The 14,671-nt window shown below is 40.4% G+C and overlaps 1 protein-coding gene across 1 annotated transcript in view; it reads right to left on the bottom strand.

Moving 5' to 3' along the window:
• CAMK4 (calcium/calmodulin dependent protein kinase IV) overlaps nt 1–14,263 on the bottom strand; it is a gene marked incomplete at its 3' end in the record, with an annotated part of 169,804 nt that extends 155,541 nt beyond the window's left edge. The window contains exon 1 of the mRNA XM_082012961.1: nt 13,928–14,263. Within this exon, the coding sequence (XP_081869087.1) occupies nt 13,928–14,106 (179 nt within the window). The 5' untranslated portion in view covers nt 14,107–14,263. The remainder of the gene's footprint in view (nt 1–13,927) is intronic.
• Between the last annotated feature and the right edge of the window lie 408 nt (nt 14,264–14,671).

The following is a 14,671-nucleotide window of genomic DNA, read 5'->3' as shown; positions in this document are numbered from 1 at the left end:
TTAAAACACATGGTTCATAAGAAGTACCATGGCAAATTATTTAAACAAGCTATCTGGTAAATATTCATTGTATTCATTCACAAATAACAAACATAACTAGTTCACAAAATAGGGACTGGCAGGAAAAAGAAAGTAAGATTTGCTGGGCTACTTATTTAAAGAATAAATTTCACCATCTTTAATTTAGACAGTCATCTGCAAGGGAAATATATCTAATATGATTGTTTCCACCACAAACGACATTTCATCTTTTCTAAAGTCATGCAGAAAAAGAATGTGAAGTGGTTAAAATATTTTGGTTTCTTTTTTGTACTATATAGATGTTGCAAGAACAATAAAAATACACTGGTATAGATCAAACCAGCTGAAATCACTTTACTGTAACACGGGCTATTGTCTTTTAACTAGACAAGCTGAAGATTCAAATGGTCAAAAAGATACTGTTGTGCCGAGGGGGAGAAAGTGCAGGAAGAGATGACCAAGGTTGTTTTCTCATTTGAAATTAATGATTCTCTGAAAATAGAAGAGTATTCTCTTTATGCTGCTGCCAATCAAATCAACTCTGTGAGCAAGTTTTTATAGTAATAAATAAAGCTGCCTTTTTTCACTTAGTTTTATTCCTGTTCCTCCTACTTTTAAACACCTATGATATGCATTATGCATAGAGATGGGGTTTGAATTTAAATTTAAAAAATAATTTACCTGCATATTTATTATGGAGGTATTACAGAGGTGGAGATGGTTTCATATCTATCACAGTCAGAGCAGAAAACATGCCAGTGAATTTTAGGATATCCTCTTTCATTGCCAATTTTCCATTACACATTGACCCAATCTGGCAATTGATTACTGATCTAACTTAGCATTCATCAATTATTTATTTTACCACCAATCCAAATTCTCTTCTTGTTTGCAGTTAAGATATTCTTTACTTAAATTGCTGGAGAAGGGAGAATCACATGCAATAAATTTACTGGCCTTCCTCTCCTCTGCAGGAAACAAAATGAATTTATCACGGTCTTTTTAGTGTCAGAAGTGTTGCTCTAATATTACCAGTTACCTGCTCCTCTAACAGTATTTTTTTAAGACTAGACCTGGCTTCCTCTTTCATAGATTCATAGAATAATTTGGGTCGGAAGGAACCTTTAAAGGCCATCTAGTCCAATGCCCCTGCAGTGAGCATGGACATCTTCAACTAGATCAGGTTGCTCAGAGCCCCGTCCTACCTGACCTGGAATGTTTCCAGGGATGGGGCATCCACCACCTCTCTGGGCAACCTGTGCCAGTGTTTCACCACCCTCATTGTCAAACATTTCCTCCATAGATCTAGTCTAAATCTACCCTCTTCCAGTTTAAAACCATTACCCCTTGTCCTATCACTACATGTCCTGCTAAAAAGTCTGTCCCCATCTTTCTGATAAGCCCCCTCTATGTACTGGAAGGCTGCAATAAGGTCTCTCAGGAGCATTCTCTCCTCCATGCTCAAGAATCCCAATTCTCTCAGCCTTTCTTCATAGAAGAGGTGTTCCAGCCCTCTGATATTTTGGTGGCCCTCCTCTGGACCCACTCCAACAGGTCCATGTCTTTCCTGTGCTGAGGGCTCCAGAGCTGGATGCCGCACTCCAGGTGGGGTCTCACCAGAGCAGAGGGGCAGAATCACCTCCTGTGACTTCCTGGTCATGCTGCTTTGGATGTGGCCCAGGGTACGCTCAGCCTTCTGGGCTGTGAGCGCACATTGCCGGCTCCTGTCCAGCTTTTCATCCACCAGTACTCCCAAGTCCTTCTCGGCAGGGCTGCTCTCAATGCCTTCATCCCCCAGTCTCTTTCAAGTTAATTGCCTGCCAGTTAGCTTACAGACTGGTGTATAGTGAACAGTGAGCTCCATAAGCATTTGCAGCTTCCATCAGGCTGCAAGGAATCCCAGGGGGAAAAAAAAAAAAAGGTAGTGGGGAGGAGAAAAACACCCAGATTTATTATGTTTCTTCATCTGATCAGCCAAAACTTAGTCACTAAACAAAATCATTACTCATTTCCTAAATGGTCATCAGTATCTACACCACAAAGTGCTGCTTCCCATTACAATATCAGTTTTGCAGCCCTTCCCTTTTGAATTTTACTAACTAATCAGCCAGCAAATCATGAGGGTTTGAAGAGAATGTAGAAAGATGGATCATTCACTGCCCCTGCATTGCAAGGCAGGGCAGAGGGAGGCATCCAATGACGTCAGCAGGTGAAGCCATTCATGTACACAAATCTTATGGGTTTCTGAACTTAGGTTATAATAACGATGTCAGAGTCCTCAACAGGTTTTGTTGGGGACTGGTTTTTGTTGTTTTCAGTTTCAGCAAATCATTATTCCACAATATGGAAAGCTGACAAGCAAATGTTCTCCATCAGGAAAACAAGCATCTGTAAAGCACTGGATACCAGACCAGAATTGTGGTTCATTAATCTAGAAAACATGTCATTAGGATAAAAAAAATAAAGAAAAAAATCAGAACTTATCCATGTCAGGCTTTATCTTGAGGCCTTATAAGCCTTCATAAGACATCTGCCTTCTCTGCAAAAGTATAAAACTATGTAATACCACCATGTTAAAAAAAAAAAAAAAATCAGTATGTGCCAAAAGAATTGAAATAATTTCTGGGCCAAAACATGTTCTTAAAACACTCTGACTGTTCCACAATCTTATATCAGTGCAGGGCACCTAATAAATCAGAAACAGCGAACACCATCTTGCATATACAGAGAATCTGAAAGAGGTACTTTCTCAAGTTTAAATAAAATTCAAACAGTTCACCTCCAAAAAATATAAGCAGCTACAAGTTCTCATCATAAAACTCAATGTTGCACAATTTATGGTCAGTCTTCCACAGAAGGGGTATGAAAGTCCACTCCTTTCAACACAGTATTAAATATTTTACAGCTAAACACATAATAAAAATCACATAGCACATTCTTTGGTACTGGCAGTGTGCCTCCATTAACAAGGATTATGTAAAGGAAAATCTGTATGAATATTAATTCATAAGTACTTCAAGATAATACCAGACTTCTTATTCCATGGATATTCATTAAGATCTCGCACACTTTTTTTATTTCTATTCATTCATGAGTGCAAAATTGATCATTGTAAGTAATTTATTTAGATAAATTGGAACTCTGCATTTCATTTCTGAGCTAATCCAAACTTCTTTACATGAATTTGTTATCGAGTAATGTTAGCATTTGAGTTTTTAATAAAAGAACAAATGTCAACACGCAATTCACAATTTGTGCATCTGATTATGTGACTGATCTGATTGACTGACACCCCTCAGTCATATAACGCTATGCTGTCTCATTAGAAAAGGCAAAATCAAGACATTTGTAAAACATTTTTGTTTATGCAGTATTCAGTTCTGCTAAAGTCTGTGGAGCAATCAGGGCCATCTTCATGAATAAAACCACATTCAACTGAATATTTTAAGATGCCATATCAGTTCCCAAAAGCAGTGAACCTGGCACACATGGATATGCTTTAAAGATCAAAAGACTGAAAATAAGTAACAATATTAGTGTGTTTATAATGATCTGAATTGAGAAGAAACTATGAATACTTGCAAGAAGGAAAAATTATTGTGAAGGGGGAACTGCCCCCCCCCCCCCCCCATTTTAGAATGATGTCTCTTCCTTCAAACCAAGCAACTGTTTTTTTTCCACAATGCCTAGAGAGACGTCAGAGGAGAGATCCATCATGTGTTTCTAGCAAGGAGATTTTGGGGAAAAGGACTGTGGAGAAGATATCAGTTCTGAGGTAATGTTGCAGTTCTGGCACCTTATCTGTGGCATATGGATACTCACAGCAAGGTATGCATCAGAACACAAAAGGGCTTGAATTTTAATGTTGTTGGTTTTCAGGCTGTGCATTATAAATCTTGGACTTGTTTTTTACCACTGCTGTACCCCCACAAAAAAGCCATGATAAATAGATAGTATATTGTCAAAGGGCAGCATGTTTTTTATTTTTTTTTTTCCTCAAAGGGATTCCTATTTTCCTTTTCTTTTATTTTACATTTTAGGGTTCTTGAGTTCTAGCAGGGATAACCACATATGTGAAAGGAAGACAATTTACAAACTACAGCATGATGTTTTTCAGGTGATTTCACTTGTGTCAAAATTAGCATACAGTTCCAACCATGTAATTTTTCTCCTGTTATCCCCTGCAGATGAAATTCAAAGAGACAAAAGCTTTGGTTGCTATAGTTATAAATGGTCCCTTTCAAAGTCATATTGCTGTACAATATCCTAACTTAGAATTACTTTACATGGAAAACAACAACACCTCAACAATCTATTCTCAGGGCAACAGATGCAAATATTGATGGTTCCAAAAAGTCCACGCGTTTTAACTGACGGTAGCCTATGATAGTAACAACACCATTTTTACATTCATTCTGTAACCAAAAGATATGTTTGTAATGTGTATTGGTATAGTATTGTATCACCATTACTCCATCTTTCTGTTTTAAACATTATATACTCTAAGAAATTGAGCACATATAATGTACATGTTGATCAAAAAGCCCACAACTGGAAATGGTCTTGTACAGCTCATTCTCAATGATCTTTCCCATTGCATCATGCTAACAGATGTTAACAGATCTTAAAAAAACCCCACAGCTAATCAGGAAAAAAGAAGTAGGCTTCCATGTGTATGACCACAACCTTCCTACACAGTCTGGTAACTCAAGGCAAATGTCAATCTGTCCTTAAGACATATAATCCCCAGGAGTTACAGTACGTTTGGGCTGCTCTGAAGAACGTTGTTAGCTGAGATACCATTCTGAACAGAACCTTCCCTACTAAACCTCTCACAAGAAAACATGCATTTACCTTCTGAAACAGATCTTATTTCCTAGGTCAGAAAGAGCTTGGAAAGTGTCACAGGCAATGAACTGCAGTGTTGAGATAGAGCAAAAGAAGGAGTATGCTTTTCTTGCCTTGTTCAGATGAGTTCCTGTAGGTTTAAAAGCTAACACAGATAAGACTCTGGGAAAACACATCTTGTGCACTTTTGCCAAAAGAGGGGTCACTCTTAAAGACCTTTATTAACACTGAGATACAAAAGTAAGGCAAAGATGACAACAAGAAAACAACACGCTTCCACAACACAAAAATCAAATTCTTAATGATTCACTAGCTAAGATTTCACAGAACTGCTAGCTCAGACTCCAAAGAACAAGGAAGAAAAAAAGCATTCCTCATAAATTAGAGACAAGTTCAGTTTTTAAAACAGTAACTAGTAAATTAAAATGCATTTTTTGGCAATGACTGACTGGCTGAGGATACTGACAATGCAAGGCCAAATGAAGGACCACTAACAACACATACAAGAGTATTTCCAAAGTACCAGTGACTCATTATAAAAGCTCTCATTCCTACCTTTTTTTTTTTTAAAAACGGAAGAGATAGTGAAAACATAAATATTGAAAAAGACATTAGACAAACCAAGAACCAAAAGCAGCATCACCATTTGGAAATATATAGAACATTTGGTTATGCTTTCTCAGAATGAGCATCACTGTACTGTCAAAAGAATATCCCTTGTGAAATTAGTGATTGTTCAGAAAATAAAGGCCTGCTTCTTGTGAAGAGAGGAAGTGTGGTAAGAACGTCTAAATGAAGACGTCAACAGCAAATATGCAAGTTTATATGTTTAAATTATGCTTCATTGTGAAAGCACAAGGTACATGTTCTTTTCTTTTTATGCAACCTTAACTCCTACTAATGGTTCGTATGTATTGTACATACATAGATGAAAACAGTATTCTGATCTTTGCACTTTTTTTCCACACAACATCCAGTGTCAGAAGAGTGCTTTTCCAAAGCTCGGCCAACCTCCTGCCTAGCAGAAGACCACAGAAGAATCATTGGGGTTTACCGTGATAAAACCAGCTCAATTTGTTGGACTATAAACAAAACTAGGGCCAAGGATTACTAATTTTTTTATTTCCTGACTGAACTTTTCAGACGATATTCAGTAAGATAAAACTTCCTTGATCTGAGTGACTGAAGACAATAGCTAGACCTTCCTAGCAAGTACTTGGACTTCCACAGATAGGGCACATGCTACAGCAAATAGTGAGTATTTTTTCACTGACCACCATTCATAAGTGGTGGTCTTTTCAAATGTGGCTACTTACTATGTGAGCAAGCATTTAAACACCTGTTACTGGTAGAATTCTGCCTATGAGACTATGTCCATTACAATCCCTTACACAATACTATGTACACTTGGACACGCACCTAAAGACACCGTGGAATTAACACGTATTTGCTTCTTGCTTCTTGTACAACTACGGTACAGGGCTTCAGTAAATTTACCTGCCCTCTCTCCAGAATCACACAAGTTTATTACACAACCACACATAGGGAAATGCTTTCAAATGAACTTGAAAATACTTACTCAATTTCAGATGTACTGTCTGTGTAACAAGCAAGAAGAACAACTTTGTTATCTCCAACCCTTGCAGACTACTTCAGCGTTTCTCAAGTATGACAGTTCTTGTATTAACATAAGTGATACTATTACTTTCAACTCCTAAAAGCTCAATGTGCAAAAAGCTTTTTCAGTATTCCTAAGTGCACTTACTTCAAAAGCTGTTAACTTTCTCCATTAGAAATCCAACTTTTTTAATTTAAAAAAGGTAAACAAAACCAATGACAAGAATGCATCATGGCTGACAGAATAAATAAAGTGAAAATAAAGAAATAACAATTCTCTAATGTAATTCATTATTAATGGCTCTTTTTTAAGTACAAGAAAGCTGTGAAAATTATACGGATCTATCCTCTATTCATTCCAGCTTTTCAGAACTGCTCCAGCACCTTAGAAAAAGTGTTCCAGCACATAGAAAAAAGGTAACATCTCAATTTATTGACAGAACAATGCATTGAGTACACAGACTAATAAAAGTACAGAGACAATGCAATGCTCTGCAATGACTAACTACTGTTTTACTGCCCACTCTAAGTACTGAATTTTGATTTATATAATATATATTCCCTTTGGCTTCCAAGTTAATTAAAACTTGAGCAGACAGACATTGAAGTGTGCATTATGTTGAATGCATGATATTACAAGCCTCCTATTAATCAACTTGCAGATTACCTACAGTTAGATAAGATATACATTATATATCTATACAGTAGATATAGATACAAATACAGTATCACTAGGACATATAATCGAGGTATGCACTAGCACACTAGCAAGTAGTGCAGTGCAGTAGGAACACACCAATGTTACAGATGGTGGCAACATGCTGATAGCAACACACAAACTTTTTGAAGGTTTTTACACCAGATAAGCCCAGATCTGGTCCTGTGAACTGAATGTTCATGAAAGGTTAGAGAGGGTTAAGTGCTCCTAAACTGCATCTTCTGGTTCAGCTACATTGTCTGCTCTGTGCACTCCAGGAACACTCCTTGATGCAAAGCAAAGCACTGTGAGAGGAGACAACTGAGACATTTAGATCACAAAACTCACTACTGATCCAAATTAAAATCTCAGTGTCAATGCACCCACAAATTGCCTTTTAAAAACAGGAGTGGTGCAATACAACATTACAAAAAAAATCTCAGTGCTCCTGTAGTTGGAAACATGTAAATACATGCCAGTATCAGTTGTCTATTTAAGTTCATATTTAGAAGAAGAAGAAAAGCTTGTTTCAAACTATTTTTATACAATACAGTTATGACTTGGATATTATTAGTTATATCAAAAAACAAGTAATCTGCTTATTTGCAGAGGTATCAGGGCAGTTTCTTCCACAGAAACAAGCATTAGCATATTCCTGAAAGAAGGCGGCTACAATAGTGTTAGCTTCTTTGACGTGACTGTCCACAAACATTGACAGCTAAACATTTTGTCCATAGCTGATCAAGTCAGCAAACCTATTTTCCACCACGGCATGATAGAAACAATGCCTCAGTCACAGTATTAACAGGAATCAGATATACACATAAAATGAAAGTGAAAAAATGCATATTTTATCACCTATTTTCGGAGACCCAGTGAAGCAGTCATTGAGTTTGCAGCTCTATGCAAAACTCCTGGCTGCAGCAGAACAACGGTTTTGCCACAAATCGCAACAGTAAAGAGATTTTGAACAACCGCCTGTAAAACGTAAAACTCATTTTCTAACGAAAACGGAATGTCAGCTGTGCCAACAAATACTCAGAAAAAGCTTTCTTCTTTTCTAACAAAGAAACATGGAGAGAGAGATAATGTTTAGACAAGTAACTTAGTGCCTAATATAGGCATTTGGACAGCAGAGTCAATAACTATCTCCCATGGCAAAGTTTAAAATATCTACCCTAAGAGCCGTTCCTCTCCACAATTAGAGATGCTCCACTGAAATGGTATGTCTACTCTCAATTGGTTTTTATTTACAGAATGGTAGAAGAAATTTGCTTCTCTTGCTTTTTCAACACCCAGATTTTAAATTCTGAATCAACCAACTGCTGAACTGAACCAGACAGAACTGAAAAAAATACTGTCCCTGCACTGAGTAAAGAACTTTAGTTGCCAAAAGTTGCCAGGCTGTACATAGCAAGTTGTGGTTTCTGGCACCCAGCTGAGGAATTTCATCCAGAGCACTGGGTTAAGAACCTGTAGAGCCTCCACCGAAAACACTCACTGCTTGGTAGTAGTTTTTGTTTATGACTTTCTGTAGATCAATATGCATTTTGATAGGGACTGACCTCCTCCCTCTTAGAGCAATGTCTTGCTTAACATGAAGTTGTTAATGTTATCATGTTCTTGTCTGACATCCTCTTGCTGGCCAATTTAGCATTGGATTGTCTTCTCCACCACAGCACTCCTTCAGTAGAAGGAGCAAAATGCATGTTCAAAGAGCCTGCAGTCAAATGCTTAGGGGGACTTTCAGGGGGAAAGATGAGATGGACAGAACCCTTCAAGATAAAAAGGAAGTGAAAGTCTTCAACTATGGCTATGCCAGCTGGTGCAATGCATGAAGGAGACCATTCTCCACATCCACCTGCCACCTTGGCCAGCACCAAAAGGAGATTAAGCCCTCTGTTATCTCCTGTCTTGCTACCACAAAGTAAGGTCCAAGGTACCTACCACAACAGTCACAAACAAGGCCTAAGACCTACCTCTTCAACAATCTTCCCTATCAGCAGGACCTGCCTGCATGAAAATGGTTGCTCCTTGCCTGAAGTTGTAAGGGTAACAAGCAAGTTGCAGCTCACAACACAATGTGACTTGGAGGACAGACAAATCTACACAGGCAGTTTCTGCTCAAAGATAATTCTGATCCTGGTTCAGCTAAGAACTCCACACTCACATGCAGACAGTTAGCACCATGTGCTGTCACCAACATGCCTGCAGCTCTTTGGAAAATCCTCAGGTCCGGTACTAGAAGTCACAAACAAGTAAGCAAAAGGTGTTACTGAATGAGGGACTGACCTACTTTAAATGCACTCCAAAGCAAAAAGAGCAAGTGATTTTCAAAATAAACATGGCAAGCAGTCTGTATAACAAATGACTCTTGAGACGAACAGAAACACCTTTTTTGTTTTTTTTTCAAATGAAGGAATGGAAGGGAAAATAATTGGCATACTTTCAAAGCAAAAACTGTTTGAATTTCAAAGCATCAAGTGCAAAACTAATCCATTTCTAAATTATGCTTATGTGAAAGAGTTAGCTGATTTCATCTACTACTGCCATTACAAAAGTAGATGCTACTATGACAGCACTCATAAATAGGATTGACAGAGTAAGACGTCATTCTGCACACCGAAATCTTGAGTTCAAACCACACATTCAATTTAAACTCTTTCTCTGCTAAGAAGTCATCAAGGACAGAAACAACCTATGATTCAGCTCATACTGTCAATTCAAGCTAAATTGCAAGCACTGAATGTCTTTTAGTTTCAGGTCCTCAGCAAGGATCACACAATTGAAAGATTGCCCATGAAGGAAAAGGTAACCTTGGAAGATCCTGATTTATCATTCTTACACAAAGAAAAATGCCTGTAACTTTTCTGTGTTTTTTTTCTATTATTATTTTTTTATTTAATCTTTGAAACTGAAAGAAGGCCCTAAGGATTTGGTTGGAAATACTTCCAGCTGCTCTTGACCATATAATAGATCTGCAATACAGCTACAATAACAATATCAGACAGTTTCAACTCAAATAGTTATGTAGTTTGGTGCAGTTAGGCAAGAGAGTGCATGCTAAGTAAAATTCCATAACTAAAATTCCAACAAAGAGAAATTCCTTTTTCATAATATTGCTGAGTATCAAAAAAAAAGTTACTGAATTTCCTCTTCACTCAAATACTATTTTTAGACTATTCCTGAAATCAGAAACTCTGATACAGCATGGGTTATAAGGGTAACAAAAGGTTTTAGTCTTTAAGGAACATACAAGTTTAGAACCTAAAATTACTAAAATATTTTTCCAAGGGAGTGTGGAAAATAAGCTTTTAGATGAAATACACCCAGAACAAAATTCAAATGTCCACAGTTGACCAATGTTGCAAGCTTCAGAGGAGGAACAGATACTCTTTGTAAAACAAAGACCAAAGTTTCATCTTTACAGAATTTTGAACCACAGTTACATGATACACATAAAATCCCCTTGTCAGAAATGGACTAAAAGGAACGTAAATGAGCCAGGCATTCAGTAGAAAATAAAAATAGCTGTCCTGGGTCAGAATAAAAGCCGAGAATACTACCTCTAACAGTGGACAAACACAGATGCCTCAAGAAGAATACAAGAATAGAGCAAACTTGTATCAATACTGTCAAAGAATATTCTCATAATTTTCAACAACTTACAGTTCAATAGTTAGTATCTTCATGTTTCATCAGTCTTAATGCATTTTCTGAATGTAAACTTGCCTAGTTGCCCGTTAAACCCATGTAAGCTTTTAGCCTAGTATCTAGCTAGTATCTAGCTTAGCATCTAGCGGTCAGGAGTTCCACCACTTAACCAGACACTGCGCTGAAATGGCCTTACCTCCTGTGGTTCACTTGTGACTCGCTAGCTTTGTCAGATGCCCTGCAGAGCTTGCATCAAAGAAAACAGCAAACAAGCACCTCTAACCAGGTGTTCCATCCACGCCACACATGTCTCCAGAGACCTCTGTCTTAACCTCATTATAGGATTTACTAGGGAAAGAAAACAGGCTAACATGTTATTTGGGGTATTTTTGATCACTAGCGTGTACAGAGATGATATATAGACCTGTACATTACACTGTAAAGATTCAATCAGCTCTCATTTTGATATGTGCAGCCAAATGGCTTCTCCTCCACCCCCACTTTATTTATCTAAACTGAATTTCATCCAGTATTTAAATGCCCTATCAGTCCAATAAGGTCTCTCTGCAATTTTTCATGAGGCAATGCTGTTTTTAAAGCCCTCAATAATTTAGTAAGTCCAGCAAATATCACTGTATATTGATATTGATATATATCACTATATATCAAAAAGCCCCTTTATTTATGAGCATGTTGAGCCACATGGACACTGAACTGATCCCTGTGGAACTCCACTGTTGAAAGATGACTGATTACTCCTGCCCCAGCTTTTAGGCTTTTTTTTTTTTTTTTTTGCAGGACCTTCCCCCTCTTCTCCCGTGACTCCTTAGTTGCTCATACAAGCAGGAATTACCGACTACGATGGCTTAGGGATTTGTCAGACATAGTCTGCAGAAAGGGCACTCCTTTGCCAGACGTAGTCTGCAGAAAGGGCACTCCTTCCAAAGGGGAACTCCTGTACTTGGCAACAGCTGTCCAAGTGCAAGTCTTTGCAGTCTGACAAAAGACATCTTCCAGTCCCTGTATTTGTTAAAGACATTTTAGGATAGTGTCTCCCATTGGTTTAGTATATTATTTTGATTCACTGCATCTAAAGGGATCAAACACCCACGTTTTTCAGCCTCACCTGATATTCTTTCACCACTACTAACCTAAGGAATTAATATTTTTTTCAGACATACTCAAAATCATCTCCAAAATTAAAAGGTTGGAGACAAGGTTACCAAAACAATAAAGTTTTATATTACACTTAGGAACTAAGAGGGTTTGTTAGATCTCCTTTATAGAATTGCTAAGATACACCTGGGCTATCAGAGGGGGGTGAGATAAACATCAGCACTCTGAATGCTGGCTATGAAAGGACGCCAAAGCTAGCCTTGGGACCTAAGGATCAAGGTCTTACTGACTTACCCATTTAGTGCAATTTTCCCTCAGAGCACGTACCCCACCGAGTCCTCTCTCTCTTCCCTACCTCATAGTCTTTGATTAAGACGGTTCTATCTCCTGTTTTCTTTCTGCTTTTGTTTCAAAACTTGTTCCCTAGTTCTATCCAACAGCAGAGCAGATTTAGTATCTCGCATCCCTACACTGGTTGGGTGTGGTTATCTTCCTTCTTCAAACCTCTTGTTAGGGTTTCAGCATCTACTGCCTTACCTTGCAAGGTAGAAGAACCCACTGTACCTCAGCTTTCATTAACTCTTCCTTCCTCAGGCAGAAGACTTCACATTTTAAAACCCCTTCTCAAGCTACATAATAAACCCATGATGTATCACCAATACAGACTATTCTCAAACGAAGCCCTCAGTCACCAGCACACGTGCTGAAAGGATTCTAGGCAGACCACATAAAACAGGCGACAGAGTTGGCATCAACTGCTGTTGTTCAGCAGTACACACTTCTTTTTTTGTCCATTCTGGACACAAAACTGACACAACAATATTTCCAGCTTTACATTTTTATGTTTTTGTGTAGGTGTACAGTGAAGTCAAGTATAAATGTGGTAAGTGGACATAAACCTATGCCTATTTAAATCTGGCTGGCACAAGTAGAAATAGTGGCAAAAGGTAGCAGAACATGCTTAAGACCTAGTCAGCAAGCCAAGAATGATATTACATTGTGTTTCTACAGCCTCTCCTACCCCTATCAGTTACAGAACAGCAAGCACAGGTATGCTTTGTAGCAATAACTTTCACTGTGTGCCCTTTCTGCAAAAATACTGTACAAAGGCAACCATGTTATTACCTGCAAATTTCCCACAGTCATCCAGGATTTTAATACTCTATCATTGGCAAAATTAACAATTTCTCTTTGTTACCTACTAAGTTACAGATTTAAGTTATCTACGGCAAACCCTTAAAAAAGCTGTAATTTACTTTTTTTTCCCCACATGTTATTTTCCACCCACAAATTCAACATGAACCAACACCTGTATTTAGGGACTAAAAATTGCACATTAGATGTAGGAAGCAGCATTCTACACTGGACTTCAGTTTTATAAAATCTGAATGCTTGGGATCTTTAAGTTGCCAGGCAGAAGCATCAGGGCAGTAGTGCAGAATTCATGAATGAACATGTACCAGCTCACGCATCTGCACCACACTCCAGTGAAAAGACTCTGCTTACAGAGGCCTGTTCACAGACTCTTGTCTCGGGTGGGAGTTTTGTCAGAGCAAGGTCTAAAGGTGCTGATAATGGCAATAACGATAAAAGGTCTCATATGAAGCGAGGCTGTGAATAAACTGGCATTTTAGTGCTCTCAAAGTGATGCCTACCATTCAGGTGATTCAGTATTGGGTGTAGAGTCTGCAAATACACAGGTAACCTAAGCTGCTCGTCGGGACCAGCGTTTACCGAGCCGGATTGACGCCTTCTCCTGAAAAATCACTCGTTTCTTTTGGGGATTTGCACAGCTTGGCTCCCAGGAGGTATAATTTTCCTTGGAAAGACTATGTGCCGTGAAAGCCAGCACGCTCTACCGGTGCCGTTCACAGAAGCCAAAGTTCTGCCGCTCTCGCCACGCAGTGCCGGCGGGGAGGGCAGTCCCGCCGACCCCGCCGGCCCCGCCGCTCCCGCCCCGCGGCCGCCCCTCACCGTCCCAGCTCGGACTCCAGCTCGAAGTAGTGGGCCAGGGTGTCCTTGTTGGAGCCGTCGATCCAGTAGTCGGGCGCGGCGGACCCGGGGCGACTGGCGGCCGAGGAGCCGGAGGAGGACGAGGATGAGGATGATGAGGACGAGGAGGAGGAGGAGGAGGGCATGGTGACTTTCAGCATGCCGGGACGCCGGCCGGGGGCTGCCCCCTCCTCCGCACCGGCTGCAGAAAGCAGAGCGACAAGGCGGCTAGCTGGTAGCGGCACCTCACCTCCCTCGCTCCCCCCCTTCCTCTCTCTCTCCCTCCCTCCCTCCCTCTCTCTCTCCTCCCCGTCTCTCCTTCCTTCCTTCCTTCCTTCCTTCCCTCTCCCTCGATCGTCCTCCTCCTCCTTCTCCCCCTGCCCCCCGCAGCGCCCGGCCGGGCCGCGCTGAAGGGGCTGCGGCGGCGGCTCCCCCAGCCCGGAGGGGCGGCGGGGGCGCCTCCGGCGGGGCGGGCCCGGCGCTGCGGCGGGGCGGGGCGCGGCGGGGGCGGGCACGGCGCAGGGAGCCGCCCCGGGCGGGGGTCGCACCCCGGCGGCCCCGCCGAGGCGGGTGCGGGCGGCAGCCGCTCGCCCCGGGCCTGGGACGGTGGGCGCCCTGCGAGGTCACCAAGAGCATCCTGGCGCAAGCGGCCGTCGGGAGCGCGGCCGCCCGCAGCGCCACGAACGCCGGGACCGAGCTCCACGGGGGACACAACTTCACATAGGG

The sequence above is a fragment of the Phaethon aethereus genome (assembly GCF_964289735.1).
Source record: "Phaethon aethereus genome assembly, chromosome: Z".
NCBI lineage: Eukaryota > Metazoa > Chordata > Aves > Phaethontiformes > Phaethontidae > Phaethon > Phaethon aethereus.
This window is presented reverse-complemented; position numbering and strand designations above follow the sequence as displayed.